Source organism: Muscardinus avellanarius, assembly GCF_963383645.1.
Source record: "Muscardinus avellanarius genome assembly, chromosome: 2".
Lineage (NCBI taxonomy): Eukaryota > Metazoa > Chordata > Mammalia > Rodentia > Gliridae > Muscardinus > Muscardinus avellanarius.
The window spans coordinates 77,077,227-77,095,702 of NC_137787.1; the positions used below are offsets into that span (position 1 = coordinate 77,077,227).

At 35.4% G+C, this 18,476-nt stretch overlaps 1 protein-coding gene across 4 annotated transcripts in view; it reads right to left on the reverse strand.

Moving 5' to 3' along the window:
- The window catches only part of PKP4 (plakophilin 4), a gene marked incomplete at its 5' end in the record, with an annotated part of 192,032 nt that extends 174,434 nt beyond the window's left edge, over positions 1-17,598 (reverse strand). For all 4 annotated transcript variants that reach the window (XM_080689592.1, XM_080689590.1, XM_080689591.1 and 1 more), the window contains one exon: positions 17,467-17,598. In XM_080689592.1, the coding sequence (XP_080545718.1) occupies positions 17,467-17,598 (132 nt within the window). The remainder of the gene's footprint in view (positions 1-17,466) is intronic.
- Positions 17,599-18,476: the final 878 nt, after the last annotated feature.

The following is an 18,476-nucleotide window of genomic DNA, read 5'->3' on the forward strand; positions in this document are numbered from 1 at the left end:
AGTAAGAAGGAGTTCTATGGTAGGCTCTAACAGGAAAAGAGTGGGATTTGCCTTAACTCACAAAACAAAACCAAAAGATTGGGAATTAAAGATCTCTGGCAGAAAATGATGAAAATAAACTTAATGCTCTGCAGGAAATAAAGAGCAACAGAGTAAAGAATACCGCACACAGGGTGGGTGGCATCCTTTTGCTATGGCAATTTCAGGGGCAATTAGACTTGGATGCCAGCTTTATCACTAAAACCCCCAAAGAATGATAAAACTTCAATACTTATGAAACATCCATTAAATAAGATAGCTCTACTCTTGAGGGGACTCAACTACCTATTCAGTATCACTTTATTAGCATTTTAAATAGATGACATAATTTAAGCTTCACAACAACCCCTGAACTGTGCATAGCTACTGTGATTTTACAAAATTGGAAATAGGCAATGAGAATTAAGTATGCACCCTATATTGTAAAGCTCCTTGTAGGAGTCTGCTTTCGATTCCAGACCTGTTTGACATCAATTCATTCTTCCCATCATACCAACATGCATTTAAAAACTTTACTAAGTTATTTAGGAAAATACAGTGAAACAGTGTTTACTGATGCAACAGGACTATAACATTATCACTATGAATAGTAACGAAGGTAATACCGAAAATATTTGCTATGGTACTGTGATGTCCAAGGCATACTGAAGACCCAGGGTCCATGTTCTTCTTCTATAGGGTCCTAGCTGCTGGCTAGCTGTGAGAGGCCTTCGGCTGATGGACTGGTCAGCCTACCCACTGACATCTTCTAAAGTGTTTGGCTAAAAGAACTGGAAAGAGCTATTTTTTTTGGGGGGGGGCTCAGTTTTCCTTAATGGTAGCTTCCTCTGATTGGCTTACAGGTTTGACATTTTTCTGGGCTGTCAGGGTGTATGCCCTTTCAACTTGCCAATACCAATCAGCTAAGAAAATCAATGCTCACTGGACTGGTTGACGGTTTTCTCAAAATATTTAAGAGCCTTATTTAAGCCTAATTTGGGGCAGTCAAACTGTTAAACAGTAACAAAATAGCAAGCCAGATGTTGTTGGTTTTTTTGCTATTTTGTGGCCAACCTACTTTGTTTTGTCATGCATTTCTAGTCAGCCTGGATAAAATACTTTGAAGCTAAACTTTTTCCTCAAATAGAAGAACTGTACTGGGAATGGCTCCATGACTTTTGCATAGTGGTAGTCACAAAATAAGACAATCTTAATTAATACATTTACCTTTTTATGTAGGATAAATCAAAAGGCAACATTGAGAGGATACCAATGTTGAGTTCTACCAATTCTAATGATCAGTCCAAGTGATTACAGTTGGCTTTGGATTGCATCCAGGTTATAGAAGGCAACAACAGATGAGGGGTATGTGCCATCACATCAGTGACAAAACTCTCACCTTCTTTGTAAAAGCACCAGTATTTCTTCAGGCTTAGACATGACTCACTAAAGTTACATTTTTCAATGAAATACTACTGGAAGAATTTAAAAGTTGGAAAATAGAATCCTGTCAGTATAGCTATCCTACCCCCTTACCCCAAGGTATGACATCATTTCAAACTACAGTCAGTCTGCTGCTGCTATCAGTCTGTTGGGTTTAGGGTCTGGTGGCTGTGTAAGAAGCAGCCCAAGTTTGGTATAGCGCTGTTAAAATCTCCAAACCATCATTTATTTCATATTAGAAATAAAAAAACTTCTGTTTTGGCTACTAATTTTATGTAAGTTGATTTTTCTTGTAACAAGGAAAAGAATGATCACGTATAATGTATAAGATTTTTTACTTTGGATATCTCCCCAATATTCATTCCCATTATTTGAGGGAAGGAGGCTTTTTACTCTTTCATCTCTCCTACATAATTAATGTAAGTTTAATGTTCATTGATATTTTGGGGGTTTGTTCAAGTTTCTTAAAATTCAAACATTTTCAATAAACACATGCTTAGCAAGTACTGCAAGCTAACAGTAGCACCACTATCCTAATCTCTGAATCTCTGAATACAGTGGAGAGTGCCACTGGAGTTTATATACCAGCATATGGCAGTCCAAAGTACGGGGTGATTTATATACTTGTCAGCATTTCTCTTATTCGATGTTACTTTATATAATTCTCTTTAAGGTGACCTTTAAGGTGACTGATAAAGTTTTATCTGAAAAAGTTCTTAGTGAGATTTCTGAGTATATTCTATAAGTATACATGTAACTATTTAGATTTGCAGAATTACTTTATGATAGCACAGCCCATATTTTATAGCTCCTGACAGACACTGATCTTTCCCATCAATTTGTGAGATACCTTGATGGCATAAAGGCCATTAGGCATAAGACGAGATCTCTATGTCTCCCTCTAGCTGACATCTCTTCTATGGGCCGCACCAGCCCAGGCCCTCTTCCTGAGAACTCCCTGACCTAGATCCATGAGCCTCCTTTGTTGCCCTAGACCTAGAACGTGCTATCTTCACCACCTTGCTACATTTACCTGAAGGGTGACAACCAATATTTATGTAGCACTTTCTACTTTTAGTGAGTAGTGAGGTCAGAATCCTTATCCCTCATACTCCTTGCTCCAAGAGACAGGACGCAGTGTGGGTGGGGAGCCCCTGCACTTTCCCATTGCCCCACGGCTCCCTTCAGATCAGAGAAGACTGCTATCATGCTGGTAATAAGCATCCCATTTTCCCATCTACTACGGGAAACAATCAAACTTTTCAGCCACAATACTAGTTTTCCACGTCTTACAACCTATGAATATTTAGCTTTTTGCTTTCCTTTTCTGTCACCTTAGCCTATGATATGTCTTAATTCTTACTTTAATGAAAACTCTTCCCCAACTAGTCATCTTACTTTGTGACTTTAGAATTTGTATTAAACACAAAATGCTTTTTCTAAGAAATCCAGAAAATACAATGGGAAAAGCATCTGATGGTATCTATTCACCATTGAGGAATATCTTTTATTTTATTAAAGAGCATTTTCTGTGTTGGGGGTAGAGACATGAATATTCGTTTCTATAGCAAAACTGACTGTACTTATAGTCAGATGCCTTATGTTTTATCTCTATTTGTATCTGCCATGTCACTAAAAATTCTTTAAATTGTGATTTGAATGGCTGCAAAAAGCCTATCACATATTTATACTATAACTCAATCATTTACTTGTTTTGAACAATTAGGTTTTTGCCAATTTTTAGATATTATAAACATCTCTCTGATTAATATCTTTATGCTAATACTCAGAATTTCCTTAGACTGAATGCCTAGAATTGGAATTGCTAGGTTACAGATGTAACCATTTTTAGGACCTTTACTACAGGTCATTAATGTGCTTTCTAAAATGGTTTTAACAGTTTACTTTCACCAATACTACATAGAATTGGCAAATCATTATATCTACTCTTAGAATTTACTAGTTGAAATCACTGTTGCCATTGCAGACGGTAGATAAATTCTCTGCATTTTAATGTCTATTCCTGTGATTTCATATGAATTTTGTCATTTGAGTTTCTTGCATCAATTGTCAGCTGATGTCAAATACCCTCCTTATATTTTCCTACTGATCTATAATTATCTATTCACTCATTCAGTGGGCACCTGATGAACTACTGCTTACCCTTAATTGGGCTTAAGACACAATTCGTGTGTGTGTGTGTGTGTGTGTGTGTGTGTGTGTGTGTGTGTGTGAGTATGTGTGTGTAAAACTAGGAGTTGAATTCAGGGGGCATTCTACCTCTAAGCTAAAACCTCAACCCCCCCTTTTTCTGAAACAGGATCTCACTAAGTTGCTGAGGGCTTCCTTGAGTTGCTGAGGCTGACCTCAAACCTATGATCCTCCTGTGTCAACCTCAAAAATACTGAGATTACAAGCATGTGTTACCATACCTGGCTAGGACACAATTTTTACCTTTTGCAGTTAAAATAATTGGAAATTTCCTTACAAGATACTTTAGGTTAAATTTTTTTTTTTTTTTTTTTTTTTTTTTTTGCAGTTCTGGGGATGGAACCCAGGGGCATTTGATCTCTGAGCTACACCCCCTGCACTACTTTTTACTCTTTATTTTGAAACAGGGTCATACCTAGTAGCTGAGGCTGTCCACAAACTGCAATCCTTCCGTCTTGTAATCCCAGCATTCAGGAGGCTGAGACCAGAGAATCACGGTTAGTGGACAGCCTCAGCTACTTAGTGAGGCCCTCTGCAACTCAGTGAGACCCAGTTTCAAAATAAAGAATAAAAAATAGGGTAGGGGGTGTAGCTCAGAGTTCGAATGCCCCTGGATTCCATCCCCAGACCGGAAAAAAAAAAAAAAACAACAAAACAAAACTATACCAATATATTGATATTTTAAACACAATTAAAACAATACTAACTGGTACAAGAATGATAATATATAGTAATGTGGTTCCAGCCTAAACTACACACTTCTTTGCTCCTTCTTGTCTTTGCAAATTCAATAAGCCAAGAAACAATGACTCAAGTCATTAAATAAAGTTTATTAGGTACAAAACATCTTAAGTACCAGAACAGTGAAAAATACGATTTAATTCCTAAGTGAAACATTAAACTGATTGAAAATTCTTTCTGTACAGTCCTTAAAATGTGTTAAGTACTTTAGACATTATTATGAAAAGCAATACTAACTGCAACAATACGAATGGCCAATCACAACAGTCACCAAACAGAGCAATATTTCAATCTAAACTATCCGAGGGAGTATATAAATTGAAAACCATGAGAAACAGGGAAACCAGTAAGTATATGGAAAAAAAAATGTTCAACATCATTAGTACTCAGAGAAATGCAGATCAAAACTACACTGGAATTCTAATTTCAGTTAGAATGGCAATCATCAAGAATACAAACAGTAATAAAATCTGGTGAGGATGTAGGGAAATTTTAACGCGTACACACTGTTGGTGGGACTACAAACTAGTATAGGTGCTATGGAGATCAGTGTGGAGGTTTCTCAGAAGAATGGGAATGGACCTGCCATATGACCAAAATACTACTCCTGGGCATTTTTCCAAAGAAAATGAAGAATATTTAAGATACATTCATACCCATGTTTACAGCAGCACAATTCATACAGTCAAATGATGGAGATAGCCTAGGTGCCTAAAAACAGATGAATAGGTCACAAAAATGTGTTCTATATACCAATAGAATTTTACTCAGAATTATGTCATTTGCAGGAAACCGGATGGAACTTGAGAATATTATGATAATTGAGATCAGACAGTTTCAGAAAGTGAATTAACTGCATATTTTCTCTCATATGTAGAAGCCAGAGAGAAACTGAGTGACAAAAGAGATTTCAGGTTAAGGAGCTGAGACTCCAATGGAGCGGAGGGGAGAGGGGGAGTGAAGAGGGGGACAGAGACTCAATGAAGGTAACAGTTTATATAATGCTATGTGTATACATGAAATTATCAATACCAATTTCAATGACATGTATGGGGAAGAGGAGGGAGTGGGGTGGGATACAAACTGAAACATACCAATGTTAAGTTTGTATATATTCCTCTCATTCTATATCTTAGTGTTATATATAAGAATATAGGCCAATAAAAGGATATAGAAAAGAAAGCTTCTATTTCTAGTTTAGATGCAAAAATAATACTTTATCTGCATGATTCAGGGTTTTAGTTATAAGCAACAGAATATACCATGGCTAATTTATGGATAAATTTTATTTACTGAAAGGATATGGTACAATTCAGTACTGTATATTTTCTCACCAAGTAACTAAATGGAACAAAGAAATTGAAATCAGATGTTCAGTGGCTCAAAAAACAGATATTTCACTGCATTATACAGAAAATCCTTCATCTATAGTACAAAGTACAGCCAGGAGCAGTGGCACAGGCCTGTAATCCCAGAGTTGGGAAGCTGAGACAGAGGATTGCAAGTTAGAGAACAGTGTCAGCAAATGAGTGAAACCCTGTTTCAAAATAAAAAAGTAAAACAAGGACTAGGGTTTAGCTCAGTGGTTGATCATGGCTTTGAATCCCCAGTAAAATAAAAACAAATAAATGAAAGACATAAAGTTCTAAGCACAATATTTGGGACACTGTAGGCACTAAATAAACATTAGCCATTAGTCTCCTAATGAGTTTATATTCCAGAGAAATTAGTGATTCTTATATCTTCCTGATAATTACAAAGTTTAAAAAAGCTTTTTCGTTTGTTCTTATAGAAATGGTAGTAGTAATGGGGGGGGGGTAGTAGTGCGGAAAGAAGAAACAGCAATGCAGCTCATCACAAAGCAGCATGCCTGGAAGAAGAATGCAGAGCCCGCTTCCACTGCAGACCTGGCACCAGGACCCATGGGTGTTCTTTACAACTGCACTCTAATAGTTGCAGTTTCACAGTAAAAGGAAAACTCTCCAACCAGGACAGCTGATTGTCTTTATAGGCTGTTTCTTTCTTTTATTCCCCCTGTGTCCCCCTTCTCACATTCTTAATAGATTAAAATTTTTAAGGGAAAATTAAAAGAAGTTTATAAAAAATATTTTGTATTACAGCTACTGACACATATTAATTGTTTAAGTTAATGGGTTTCCATTGTGACATTTGTTATATGTATATAATGTATATATGTACATTACATATGCAATATGTATCACATTGCATTTGCAATATATCATGCATTAATCACATCTACCCTCTTTCCCTCCTTTTACCCCCTTCTCCCTAGTCCCTCTCCTCTCCCCTAATAGTCCCTTTTCTACTTCTAGGTCACCCTTTCTCTCTTTTCCTATTTTAGTTTCCACATATAGAAAACACATGTGATATGTCTTTCTATGTCTGGCTTATTTCACATGATGTCCTCCAGTTCCATCCTATTCTGCAAATGACAGGATTTCACTCTTTCTGGTGACTGAACACTACTCCATTAAATATTATTACCATATACTCTTTCATCTGTTGACAGGCTGTTAGTTTGATTCCACATCGTGGCTACAGTGAATAGTTCTGCAAAATACATGCAGGTATCTCTATTGTATGCTGACTTAATTTCCTCTGTATATATAGCCAGGAGTCGGACACATAGATCATATTGTAGTTCTATAGTTCTATTTTTAGTTTTTTTGAAGAAAAACCAACTTACATTCATTCCCACCAATACTGATTAAGGTCTACTTTTTATTGTTTTTCTTGGGGGTGGGTTACATTTCATCAACATTTGTTATGTTTTAATTCTTTGATTAGCAGGCCTTCTGACTGAAGTAAGATAGAATCTCAGTATAGTTTTTGTTTTGTTTTGTTTCCCAGTACTGGAGATAGAACCTCGGGGCGTTGTTCCTCCGAGCTACTCCCCTAGCCCTATTATTTTTGTCCTTTAAATTTTGGAACGGGTCTCATTGAGTTGCAAAAGGCCTCACTAAGTATCTGAGGCTGTCTGCAGACCACAATCCTCCAGTCTCAGCCTCCCGAATGCTGGCATTACAAGTGTGCACCAGCACACCTGGCTTCAGTGTGGTTTTGATTTGCGTTTCCCTGATAGCTAAAGATGTTGAAAATGTTTTTCATATTTTTATTATAGGCCGTTGTTACTTCTTTTAGGGGGTGTTGATTCAGATCATTTACCCATTTTTTATTGGATTCTTTTGCTTTTTTGGATTAGAGTCCTCTTTTTTTAAACTTTTTTGAATTCTAAATATATTTTGGATGTTAACCCACTATCAGATGGATAGCTGATAACGATTTTCTCTCATTCTTTAGGTTGTCTGCTCACTCTGTTGATTGTTTCCTGTGCAGAAGCTTTTTAATTTGCTGTAATCTCATTTGTCAATACTTGATTTGTTTTCTGAGCTACAGGAATCCTATTCAGGAAAACAATGTCCATGCCAATATCTTGCACTGTTTTCCTCATGGTATTCTTTAGTGTTCAGAGTTGCAGGTCTTCCTTTAAGGTCTTTGATCCTTTTGAAGTTGATTTTTGTATGGGGTGAGAGATAGGAATCTATCTAGTTACAATCTTCTATTTGTGGATATCCAGTTTTCTCAGTACCATTTGTTGAAGAGGCTGTCTTTTCTCCAATGTATGTTATTGGCATCTTTGTGAAAAATCAGATGGCTACCTCTATTCTGTTCCACTGGTCTATATGTCAATTTTTATGCCAATTCCATGCTGTTTTGTTACTATGGTTTTGTAATCTATTTTACAGTCAAGTATGGTGATGCCTCCAGCATTGTTTTTTGGGCTCAGGATTGCTTTGGTTATTCAAGGTCTTAAAAAGAAAGGATAAAAGGGTTTGTTTTTATTAAAGAATAAAAGAAGGAAGAGGAAGCAAGAGCCACTGCCTATAATCCCAGTACTTTGAAGGGTGAGACAGGAGAATACCAAGTTCAAGGCTAGCCTCAGCATTTTAGTGTGACTCTCAGCAACCTAGCAAGAATCTGTATCAAATAAAAAATTTTAAAAGAGGAGAGGTGTAGCTCAGAAGTAGAATGCTTCTGAGTTCAACTCCTAGTATCACAAACAAAAAGCAGAGAAAGAAAACTTATTCCGTCGATTAGTTTAAAAACAATAAAATCTAATTGATCCATTTGGATTGGTCAAATGAAATCAAATGACTTAGGTAACAATATTCTGTTCAGTACCCATAGCTACATAAATACGTTTCATATTTTTACTTACTGACTTCAAGTATTAATGCCAATACCAGCTATCAATATTTTTCACATAATAAAAATTATATAACTGAGTTAAAAAGGAAACAAAGATCCTGCTGTTAAAAGCCTATATATACATATAGACGTACATATACACAGACATACACATATACATATGTGCATATGTATATGTGTATGTGTTTGAAAATATATATGTATATATGTATATGTGTTTGTTTGAAAAAATAATATTTACCTCATCTAGGAACAAATGAGAGAATGTTTCAATGAGGAAACTCAAGTAAGGTCCTACCCCCTTTCCAACAGTTATAGCCTTAAAACAGAAGATACACAAAATAGCAAAGGTTTAGAGTGGCCGGTTGTGGGGGATGCAAATTTACTCACTATTAAGGGTTAAAAAAAAAATCAATAAATAAAAAGTTTTAAAAAGGCAATTTACGAAAATATTTTGAGCAGGGTTAAATCATGGCTATGTCAACTCTAGAATAAGAAGTTATTTCTAGAAGAGTTACAGAATGCAGAAATGCTAAATATGGACAAAATACAAAAGTTAATTCCTCCAGAATAGCTCATTTTAAGGCCATAAACAGTGGTTAAGATCTCCGATCTTGACTTAGGTTTTAAAAACGATTTTAGAAAAATCTACAAATGAGATTAGGGTAGGTAATATCACAAGATGAACACTTTACATACATCATGATGCACTATAGTAATTTTTATATGTAAAAGTCTACAAATGAAAACACCAATAGTCTACATTTAAATGACTTAAACTCTATTAAAATTCAATTTCCTTTCAGGAGCCATAGAGTTTTCAATTCTAAGTGTACTGTCTTCCGATTTATGAGTTATTTTCATATCTGAAATGTGATTATGTATAATTATATAATATGTATTTGTCTTCAAATTTAAATGTTTTTTATGATAGTTTCCTACTTGAAATATGGTTAGATGGAGTATAATTGTATAATATATATTTGGCATTAAGTTTTAATGTGTTTTTTAAATTTGCTTATAGACGATTTCTATTATGTGCAATCACTATATTATTAAGGTTTGATTGCATAAAATTCATAGGAATCTGTGTTAAGACATAGATTTGCCTTTGAACTACCTGAAAAGAGTTTACACTTTAAATTATTTTCCTTAAGAATACCTGAAATGAAATACTTATATCCTAAGTTACACTGCTGAGGTATGAGCAGATTCAATCACTTTAAAAACAATACATTTATAAAATATAAACAGATGAAGTAAAACCATATGGGCCCATTTCTACAAAGTAACAAAAATGGCAATTTTGAAACTGAGAGCACCTAACCATGAAGACAGGCACCAGAAAGCCTGTTTTTGTAAGAGCTATGGAGTAACTATAAGGTTATACCTGAAGGGAAAATATGTTTCTGAAATGCTTCCCTCCAGAAGTAGACTCTAAAAAAAAAATGATCATGCAGAACAGAGAATTCAGTGCCGAATGATCCCGTTTTCCATTTATTTAATCTCCCCAACTCAGCAGTCACTCATCTCAAATTTAATAGCATAAAGCTTGCATGTTCAGGGAAAAATATTATTCCATATATTAATAATTTAACTCCAAACAGGAATTGTGAACCGAGTTATTCAACTGAAAAAGAAATTATAACTTTAAACATGCAAAGTCAGGGTTGGCTTTAAATGTTAACAAAGGAAAATATATTCTATTACTTTCAAATGTAAAAAAAAAGTTAATGCTAATTCAAGGATAAAAAATAAAGTAAAAATACCTTAGTTAACAAGTTTACATAAAACATAAATGTAAAAGGGGTAAAAATATACATGTTCTTGGATCTTGTGGTTCAATTAATGAATACTGATAACTCCAAACGGAAATATACAACTTGGTTTGTGCCTGTGCATTATTCTGAGTATAGATACTATATAAAGATCATCTTTTATATCTTATTACCAGGCTCCCCACCTTCCTTGACAAAGTGCTATGCTCATAGGAGGCTTTCAATAAATATGTTTTGTTAATTAAAAGCAAAGGTACCCTGGCATAGTAGGCCAGTGAGCATACTTATATTTTTAGCTCATTTACCATAAATACTTGTGGGTACCAATTTTGTACTCTATGTTTGTATACAATATCCAGCTATATGTGAACAGCCAAATGGAGTCTGTTCAAATCCTGAGAACTTAAGAACTCTTCAAAAACAATAACAAAAAACCAAACAATGTCAATACACCTCAGAAGATATCTGCAATGGAACCAAATAAAACAAATAATCAGTTATTCTGAATGTATAATGCAAGTCATATAAGACTAGGAAATTTTGCTAGCAGATTCAGCTGATCAGCGGATCAGCAGAATATGTGGACAGATGTAAAATTATATATGCTTGCTGTTAGCTGACTGGGCAGTTTAGTTTTAACCACAGAGACATTTGAGGCAGAGTATCTTGAATCATTAACATATAGTAACTAAGTGTTAAATTTTGATCATGTACGTACAATTTAGACAACTGATCTTTTGAGAGCCAAGTATGAATGTTATGAATTCTTGAATTCAAACCAAAGTCATAAGAGTTACATTTGACCTTATTTTGAATCGCATTTCTAAAATATTAAGGAAGGAAAGCTATAAAATCTGATCATCCAAGAAAAAACACTAGAAAAGATAATCTTACCTTGTATTTGATGAAGCAGTTTACACACAGACTTCACTATAAATTATTTACTTACCAGTAGGAAACAAAAACTAAGTTACTAAGAAAAAAAATTAGAAGTTTTAGGCATTGTAATTACAGTATGGTGCATTTATAATGCTTTTAGTTAAGCCATAAATCATGCTTCTTTACAGATGAAATAAAAATTTTGCCCTCTGCATGTAACCAAGGGGTGTCAAAGAGGGCTATTTCATTGTACATAAACTTAGGAGTGGAATAAAAGGAGGTTGCAAAGGCAGGTGCAAAACAGTTGAGTTGTTTCAGTTTCAGAGGAATAGAGTAAATAATTATACTGGAATTTGTTCAGTTCTGGGCATTCTGCCATACAGGAAGGGTGTATAATTACTGAAGCTAAGATATCCATGTAAAAATGAAGTAATATCAATAGGACACAGTTGGACTCCAAATTTCCTTGTTTTAGTTTCAAAAATTAAGGATCTCTGGCTCTTGTTTCAATCTTTGATATTTAAATACTACTTAAATAAATAAATATCAACACCATCAAGGTAGAACTGCAATTTCCACAAAAATCAGAAGATACTACCTTGAATGGTGTTATTTTCTTTGAGAGGTCCACAAATGAGGAACACATTGCATTTTTCACTCATCAAAGACACTGATAAAAAGTACATACAGTATTAAGTTTGGGACCTCATCAGCATAAGAAAAGTACACAGAAATTTAGTATGTTTTACCAAATCTCTTTGCTTATCATTTCGTACTACCTGCATTAGCTTCAATCTTAAGGTTGGAGTCTAAGTTCTTAAATCATCAACCAAAAATTAGAGATCATTGTTTGTGGGAGATGATGGAATGCAAGTTTGAATACCCAAGGAGTATGGTCAGATTCAAATAGAGATCTCAATTATTCAAGCAACTTTATGACAGATGAGTTTAATAAATATTGCATATGTCATTTTACAGAATACAAATTAACTTGTGCCTGATATAGATATATAAAATGCATTTGTTAATCCAGGATTGATCATATGGTCCTCTTTTACTTTATTTATTTAGTGGTACTGGGGATTAGGCCTAGGGGTGCTTTATTTCTGAGTTACACCTCCAGCCATATTTTATTTTTTATCTTGAAACAGGGTCTTGCTAAGTTACTGTGGGATGGCCTCAAACCCAAGAACTTCATGTCTCAATGTGGTCCTCTTTTAAAGAGCACTTATAAAACCAAAAGATCATATTCCATAAGATATAAAGTGCCATGTGTACTCTACCAGGTGTGAATATCGTGCACTGGCCCCTGGCTTGCTGCTTCTTTGCCCCTTTAATGTGAGTGCCCCAACACATCTGAGAAGGAAGCAGGAGCAAGGCTCTGGATGAGCGGCCCTTTGAGGGCACCACATTTGGACATGTCTTTATTTAATTACCACATGTAAGATATCAAGCTAGGACACTCACAGTATCTAGTCTGCCAGGTAGCTCAAAGCTATCAGGATACACAACGTTCCTCTTTCCTCTATCTGTATCCATCTTGGACTCTTGGCTTCTATTATTAAGAGTTAAACAGCAGAAGCTGCCAAATGATAATTCTGATTACAGCAACTGGTGGCTGGAGTTCAGTGGACGCTTCCTACTTCAGATTCAAGTTCAAGGATCCCATTGCTTTGTTATTCCCATGGGCTTACTTTTCATTTCTCTTAAAGCCGGATCCTTAACATTTCTTTAGCAGGAACCCATATACCTTGTATTCACAACTCTGGTAGACATCACACCAACACAGCCACATCCTTTTATTCCCTAGACATAACTGTCAGCTCATTTATACAGATGGAAGGTGAAAGTTCTAGCACCTATGTCATTATTTGAGTATTAGTATGATATAAAATTTTACTATGCTTCATACAGAGATTAGATTTAATTTCTAGATCAATATGAATATAGTACAAATTATATTATATTAAGAAAAAGAATGTACATGTGGGTGATTAATTGTCATGGTGCTATCTGTTAGACTCTTGCTCACAATGTTTCTGTGGATGTGACTACAAGTTCCATTATTTTCACAAAACAGCAATCTAATAGCATTACTCATCCATTTCCTCCTTTAACAATCATTTATTTCAGGATCAACATATTTAATATGCTGGGAGAGGAGAAACCTGAAACACATGTATAAAACATGATTCTGTCCTTAGGTAGCCAAGTATATCAATCCAAAGAGCACACAATGAAGAGTCACAGCAGTGGTATGCAGTTCCAAAGGAGATCAGGAAAGAGCTGACTTCAGGCTAGGGTGTATATGGCATCATGACGCAGGTAGCCTTTGAATAGAAGTGGGCTCTATCTGTCAAAGAGTAAGGACTTTTTGTCTACTTGCACAAATGTGTTCTACTTGATGCACAAGAATGTGAAAGGTTATCACTTTATAAAAGAAAGAAAATGTGAAGCTCAGCATGCCAAGGAACTGTTTCTGGTACTGGAAAACTCTACGAAAAAGATGGCCAGTGGAAGAAGATTTTACTGTTTTTATGACACCCTAAATCCAATTTCACATACTTAGCAGACTATTGGTTCGTTAATAATACTGCTACTAGTTGTTTGCCATTTTACCTACTGCTTCCAAGGAATTTTCCAGAGGGCATTCATGCGATATATTTTAGTGGCTTAGATGTACTTCACTAAAGAACAACTCAAACTTTTTCTCTTAAAATTCAAATGAGTGCCAGAAGATCTTATTTTCAACTCTTGAAAGACTCCAAGTGTCTTGACATTAAACATAAGGCTACAATAGACTGACATGTTAATAAATTATTCTTACATACTCTATTTCTCATAATATACTCATGAAACTGTTCTAATCTATGAAACCAGAATTGCAAAGTTCTGAAAGTTTAATGCCATGAATAAGTAAAATACTGTCCTAGAATAAAATTGTCCAATGTTCAAAAAGGTTTTTTTTTTGTCTTCTGACATCAATGTCCAAAAGAAGGCTCACTGAATCCCTAGACAGATATATTTAAAAGTAGAACTGCCAGCTCCTCCCCAAAAAGCCATTTCTTATATACAGAGGATAATAACATTAGTCCTTACTAGCTTCCAGGTACTATTTCAAGCCCATATGTGTGTAAAACTTGGGGAAATTGAGGCACAGAGAAGTAAAAAATACCATCAAGATCATAGAGTAAACAGGGAAGCCGGGTCATACTGCAAGGGTCCCTTACATCTGTATCCTAAGCAGCCATCCTGAGATGACATTACCAAACCAGGTTTGTTTGTTGAGGTCTAGAGAGGGGATACCATCAATCCATGGTGTGAATATGACACTGCATTGAGGTTATTTGTTTGTGTTTGTGGTAGTGGGGATTGAACCCAGGGACATTATACTTCCCAGTCTTTTCTTGTTTGATTGTTTTGAAACAGGATTCTGCTATATTACTGAAAATCTAGCTAGGTTTCTGATGCTGTCCTTGAACTTACAATCCTCCTGTCTCAGCCTCCCAAGTACTTGTTGCACTGTGTACAACAAGGTTTTTATTTTAAGTAATAATTCATCCCTTCTAAGAATATTACTCTTTACATACAATATTATCAACATTAATCACTCAATTTGAGTGTAACATATAGGCTAAGAATGTCACTCTAACTAAAATTTTAACACAACCATAATAAGGTGAATAAAAATTAGCTTTCTTATTTAAATCTAATTTTTCTATGCTCTATCTTATTGGGCACATGATAACAAATGACTTATCTGAGGGAAGTCTTAAGAAATTTTTACCTCAATTATACGTGGCTTGGTGCCAAAAAAATCATACAGGAACCAGAACTAGCTATTTTAAATCAGGAATGTTTTTTGGTTTTTTTTTTGTTGTTGTTTTTTTTATTTTGGGGGGTGGTACTGGGGTTCCTGGAAACCCTTCTACTTCTGGGCTATACTCCCAGACCTATTTTATATATATATTTTTGGAGACAGGGTCTCTTAAGCCAGTGAGGCTGGCTTTGAACCAGCGCGGTCCTCCTGTCTCCGCCTCCCAAGTGCAGGGATTACAAGTGTGCACCACCACGCCCGGCTAGGAATGTATTTTACACAAGAAACAAAAATGGTATTCTTTGTTGAATGACTGAAATGCTGAGTACTGGGCACTGATTATTTTGAAAGAAATTAAGCATGGAAGCTGCAAATGATATCAATGAACTCAAATTCTTCAGGACAAGAAGAAGCAATGGCCTGAGGATATCTTTCCATTCTCTAAATTATCTGGGACATAGATGACAATTCTTTTAATAAATAACAAAAATACTTGTACATGTTTTGCTACCTTAAGAAACTGGAATCCTCACTACAAAATAATCATTCAGACACTACTTTCTGCCAAAAGCTAAAATTTTATAGTCATCTGAGGCTATGAAATTCTAGTGCCAAAAACTATTCAAGTTTCCATATATTTTTCTGCGTGTAGGATATCTGGTCTTGAGGTACAAATGCAAAGCACCCACTGCTCTGTTTACTGAATATGGTTTCTAGTTTTAAATCAGTTCTGGGCTTTTTTTTTTTTTTTCCCAGTACTGGGGATAGAACCTAGGGGCTTTCTACTTCCAAGCTATACCTTCAGTCCTACTTTTTATTCTTTATTTTTTGAAACAGTGTCTGAGTTAAAGGCCCTCACTAAGTAGCTGAGGCTGTCCATGAACCATGATCCTCTTGTCTTAGCCAATCACCATTCTCTTGTCCTCCAAAATGTCCATGAACCATGATCCTCTTGTCTTAGCCAATCACCATTCTCTTGTCCTCCAAAATGTCGGGATTATAAGCTTGCACCACCACGCCCGGCTTAATTCTGGGCATTTTGATAAATTTTTCATCATGTTTCATCAAAATACAACATACACTAAGAACCCTAAATAAATCAGGCCCTCTCACTTTACAGCTACTTGGGTCAAATGTGGACAAGTATTGAGTGCGATAAAGACTTTTTTTTTCCACTAATGATGTTAGAAATTTAGACATTCTATAGATCAGTGACAGATGAAAATCATACTGATCACAATTTGTGTCTTAAGTTCTTCATTAGAGAGGTTTAAAAACCTCAAATTTCAGTGACAGATAGAAATCGAAAATATTTTTATATCATGCTAAAGATAAAGCTGTGAAATCAAAATCATTATTCTTAAAAAAGCACTTCTGATGTCAGATCTATGTCAGGTATTTTTGCATCACATTCTTGGTTTAAGTTAATGACAAATGATAAAATAATGAAATATTAAATATTTCTTCACTCTTTGTCAATCAGTAGTCATTTGAACCACTGATAACTGGCTTTAGAAAAACATTCCAGAAAGATATAATACTTAGTTTATCTTTCGAGATAAAAGGTACTCAGTGATTTAATCATAAGATCTTAAGAAAATTAATATTAGATTATTTCAATTGAATAACCTTCACAGGGGACATATAAAATTTCTTTGGAGGAAGGACAGAAAAAAAACTATCCTTTAAACTTTAAATTCACATTTACCTTACTAAATAGCTTTTAAATCTTAAAATTAAAACTCTAGATTTCCGATTTCTCTAAGCACTAATTTAGAAGGTTACTTGGTTTAAAGGATATAGCATATTAGAGCCTTAAAAATAAACATAAACATGACACTGAAGCAAACTGGCACAGTTTGACAAGTTTTAGAACATTAGCTCACAAAATGAATATACTTGGATTCAGACACACACACAAATAGAGCTTTTATCCAAAAATCACAGAGACAACCCTAATACCTATGTTAAAATGCTCAAAATTATCTAAGGATGTTACAGGCCTCAGATTGCCAGAGTCCTGATGGCCAAGTCAGCTTTGTGAAATAGGCTTTACACAGTTTTGCGTGCATGCACACACTCTGCAATGTGGGGCAGACAGAGACACCAATCACCATCGATATTGTCCTTACTTGCAGACGTACAAGTATCCTGCATGTTCCGATTCTGACTGGCACCTGGAGCGGCTCTACATGCCAGTCATCCCAATGTACTCAGGGATGTAAACACCTTATAATTAGAAAACGTGAAGGTGTCAAGGACGTTAGACAAATTTAAAACACATCCAAAGATTAATTTTTAAAGGCAATGAAGAAATAATTCATCATAAATTTCAATAAAAGGATGTACCTGCTCCTTCACGGAAGCTAGAATAGTGGTGGCTGTGGTTTCGGGTTCCATGCCTGGGCCAGTGGAGGCAGCTTCCTGGTGGGTCTGTGTTTGCCCCTCCTCCACCAATGAGGCCTGCTCAGGAGCTGGCATTCCTCCTGCAATCAAGCAGGCAAAGGGTTAATATATTCTCAGGCTCCTACAAGGACTCAGGATTTGCAGATGGTCCCTAAGATCTAGAGTAGATGTCTACAGCAATGATCACAGCTCCATTTAGCATTTTTATTTCTGAAAGGTGACTTCTAGGGCCACACTATACCTAGTACTACAAAAACTAAAAATAATAAAATGATAATAATAATAATAATTACTTAAGACAATGTTTAAACAATGCCATAGAAAATGACATGAAATGGGTTGAGGAGGAGGCTTCTTAAATTTTCTAAACAGATAATCAAGAATTAAAGATGACTTATATATCAGGAAACTAATAAATACTGTAGGTTGCTACAAGGGTCAGTTTTCAAAGAAGTACGAATACAAAAAAAAAGACGACTACAAACATTCATATCTTGATGGAAGAATTAAGAATGCTTTATTAATTACAGAAGACGCTTATAAATAAAAAGGATTTAAAACTCAGGAGAGGCTTGAAAAAAATAAAAACCTGTAGTAATTTGGTTTCTTTAGAGGAATGTGATTATTCAAAGATGACAATGGCTAGGGAAATGGTGTTAAGAAGAGAACCTGTTTTTCAAGTCTACAGCTTGTGATAGAACAGGTTCTTAGCAGTATAAAAACTGCCTTCTAAGCCAGGCAGGCATGGTGGCACAGGCTTGTAATCCCTGCGCTTGGGAGGCGACAACAGGAGGATCGCGCAGGTCCAAAGCCAGCCACGCTGGCTTAAGAGACCCTGCTTCCAAATTTAAAAAAAAAAAATTATAAAATAGGTCTGGGAGTGTAGCCCAGAAGTAGAAGGGCTTCCAGGAACCCCAGTACTACCAAACAAACAAACAAACAAACAAACAAAC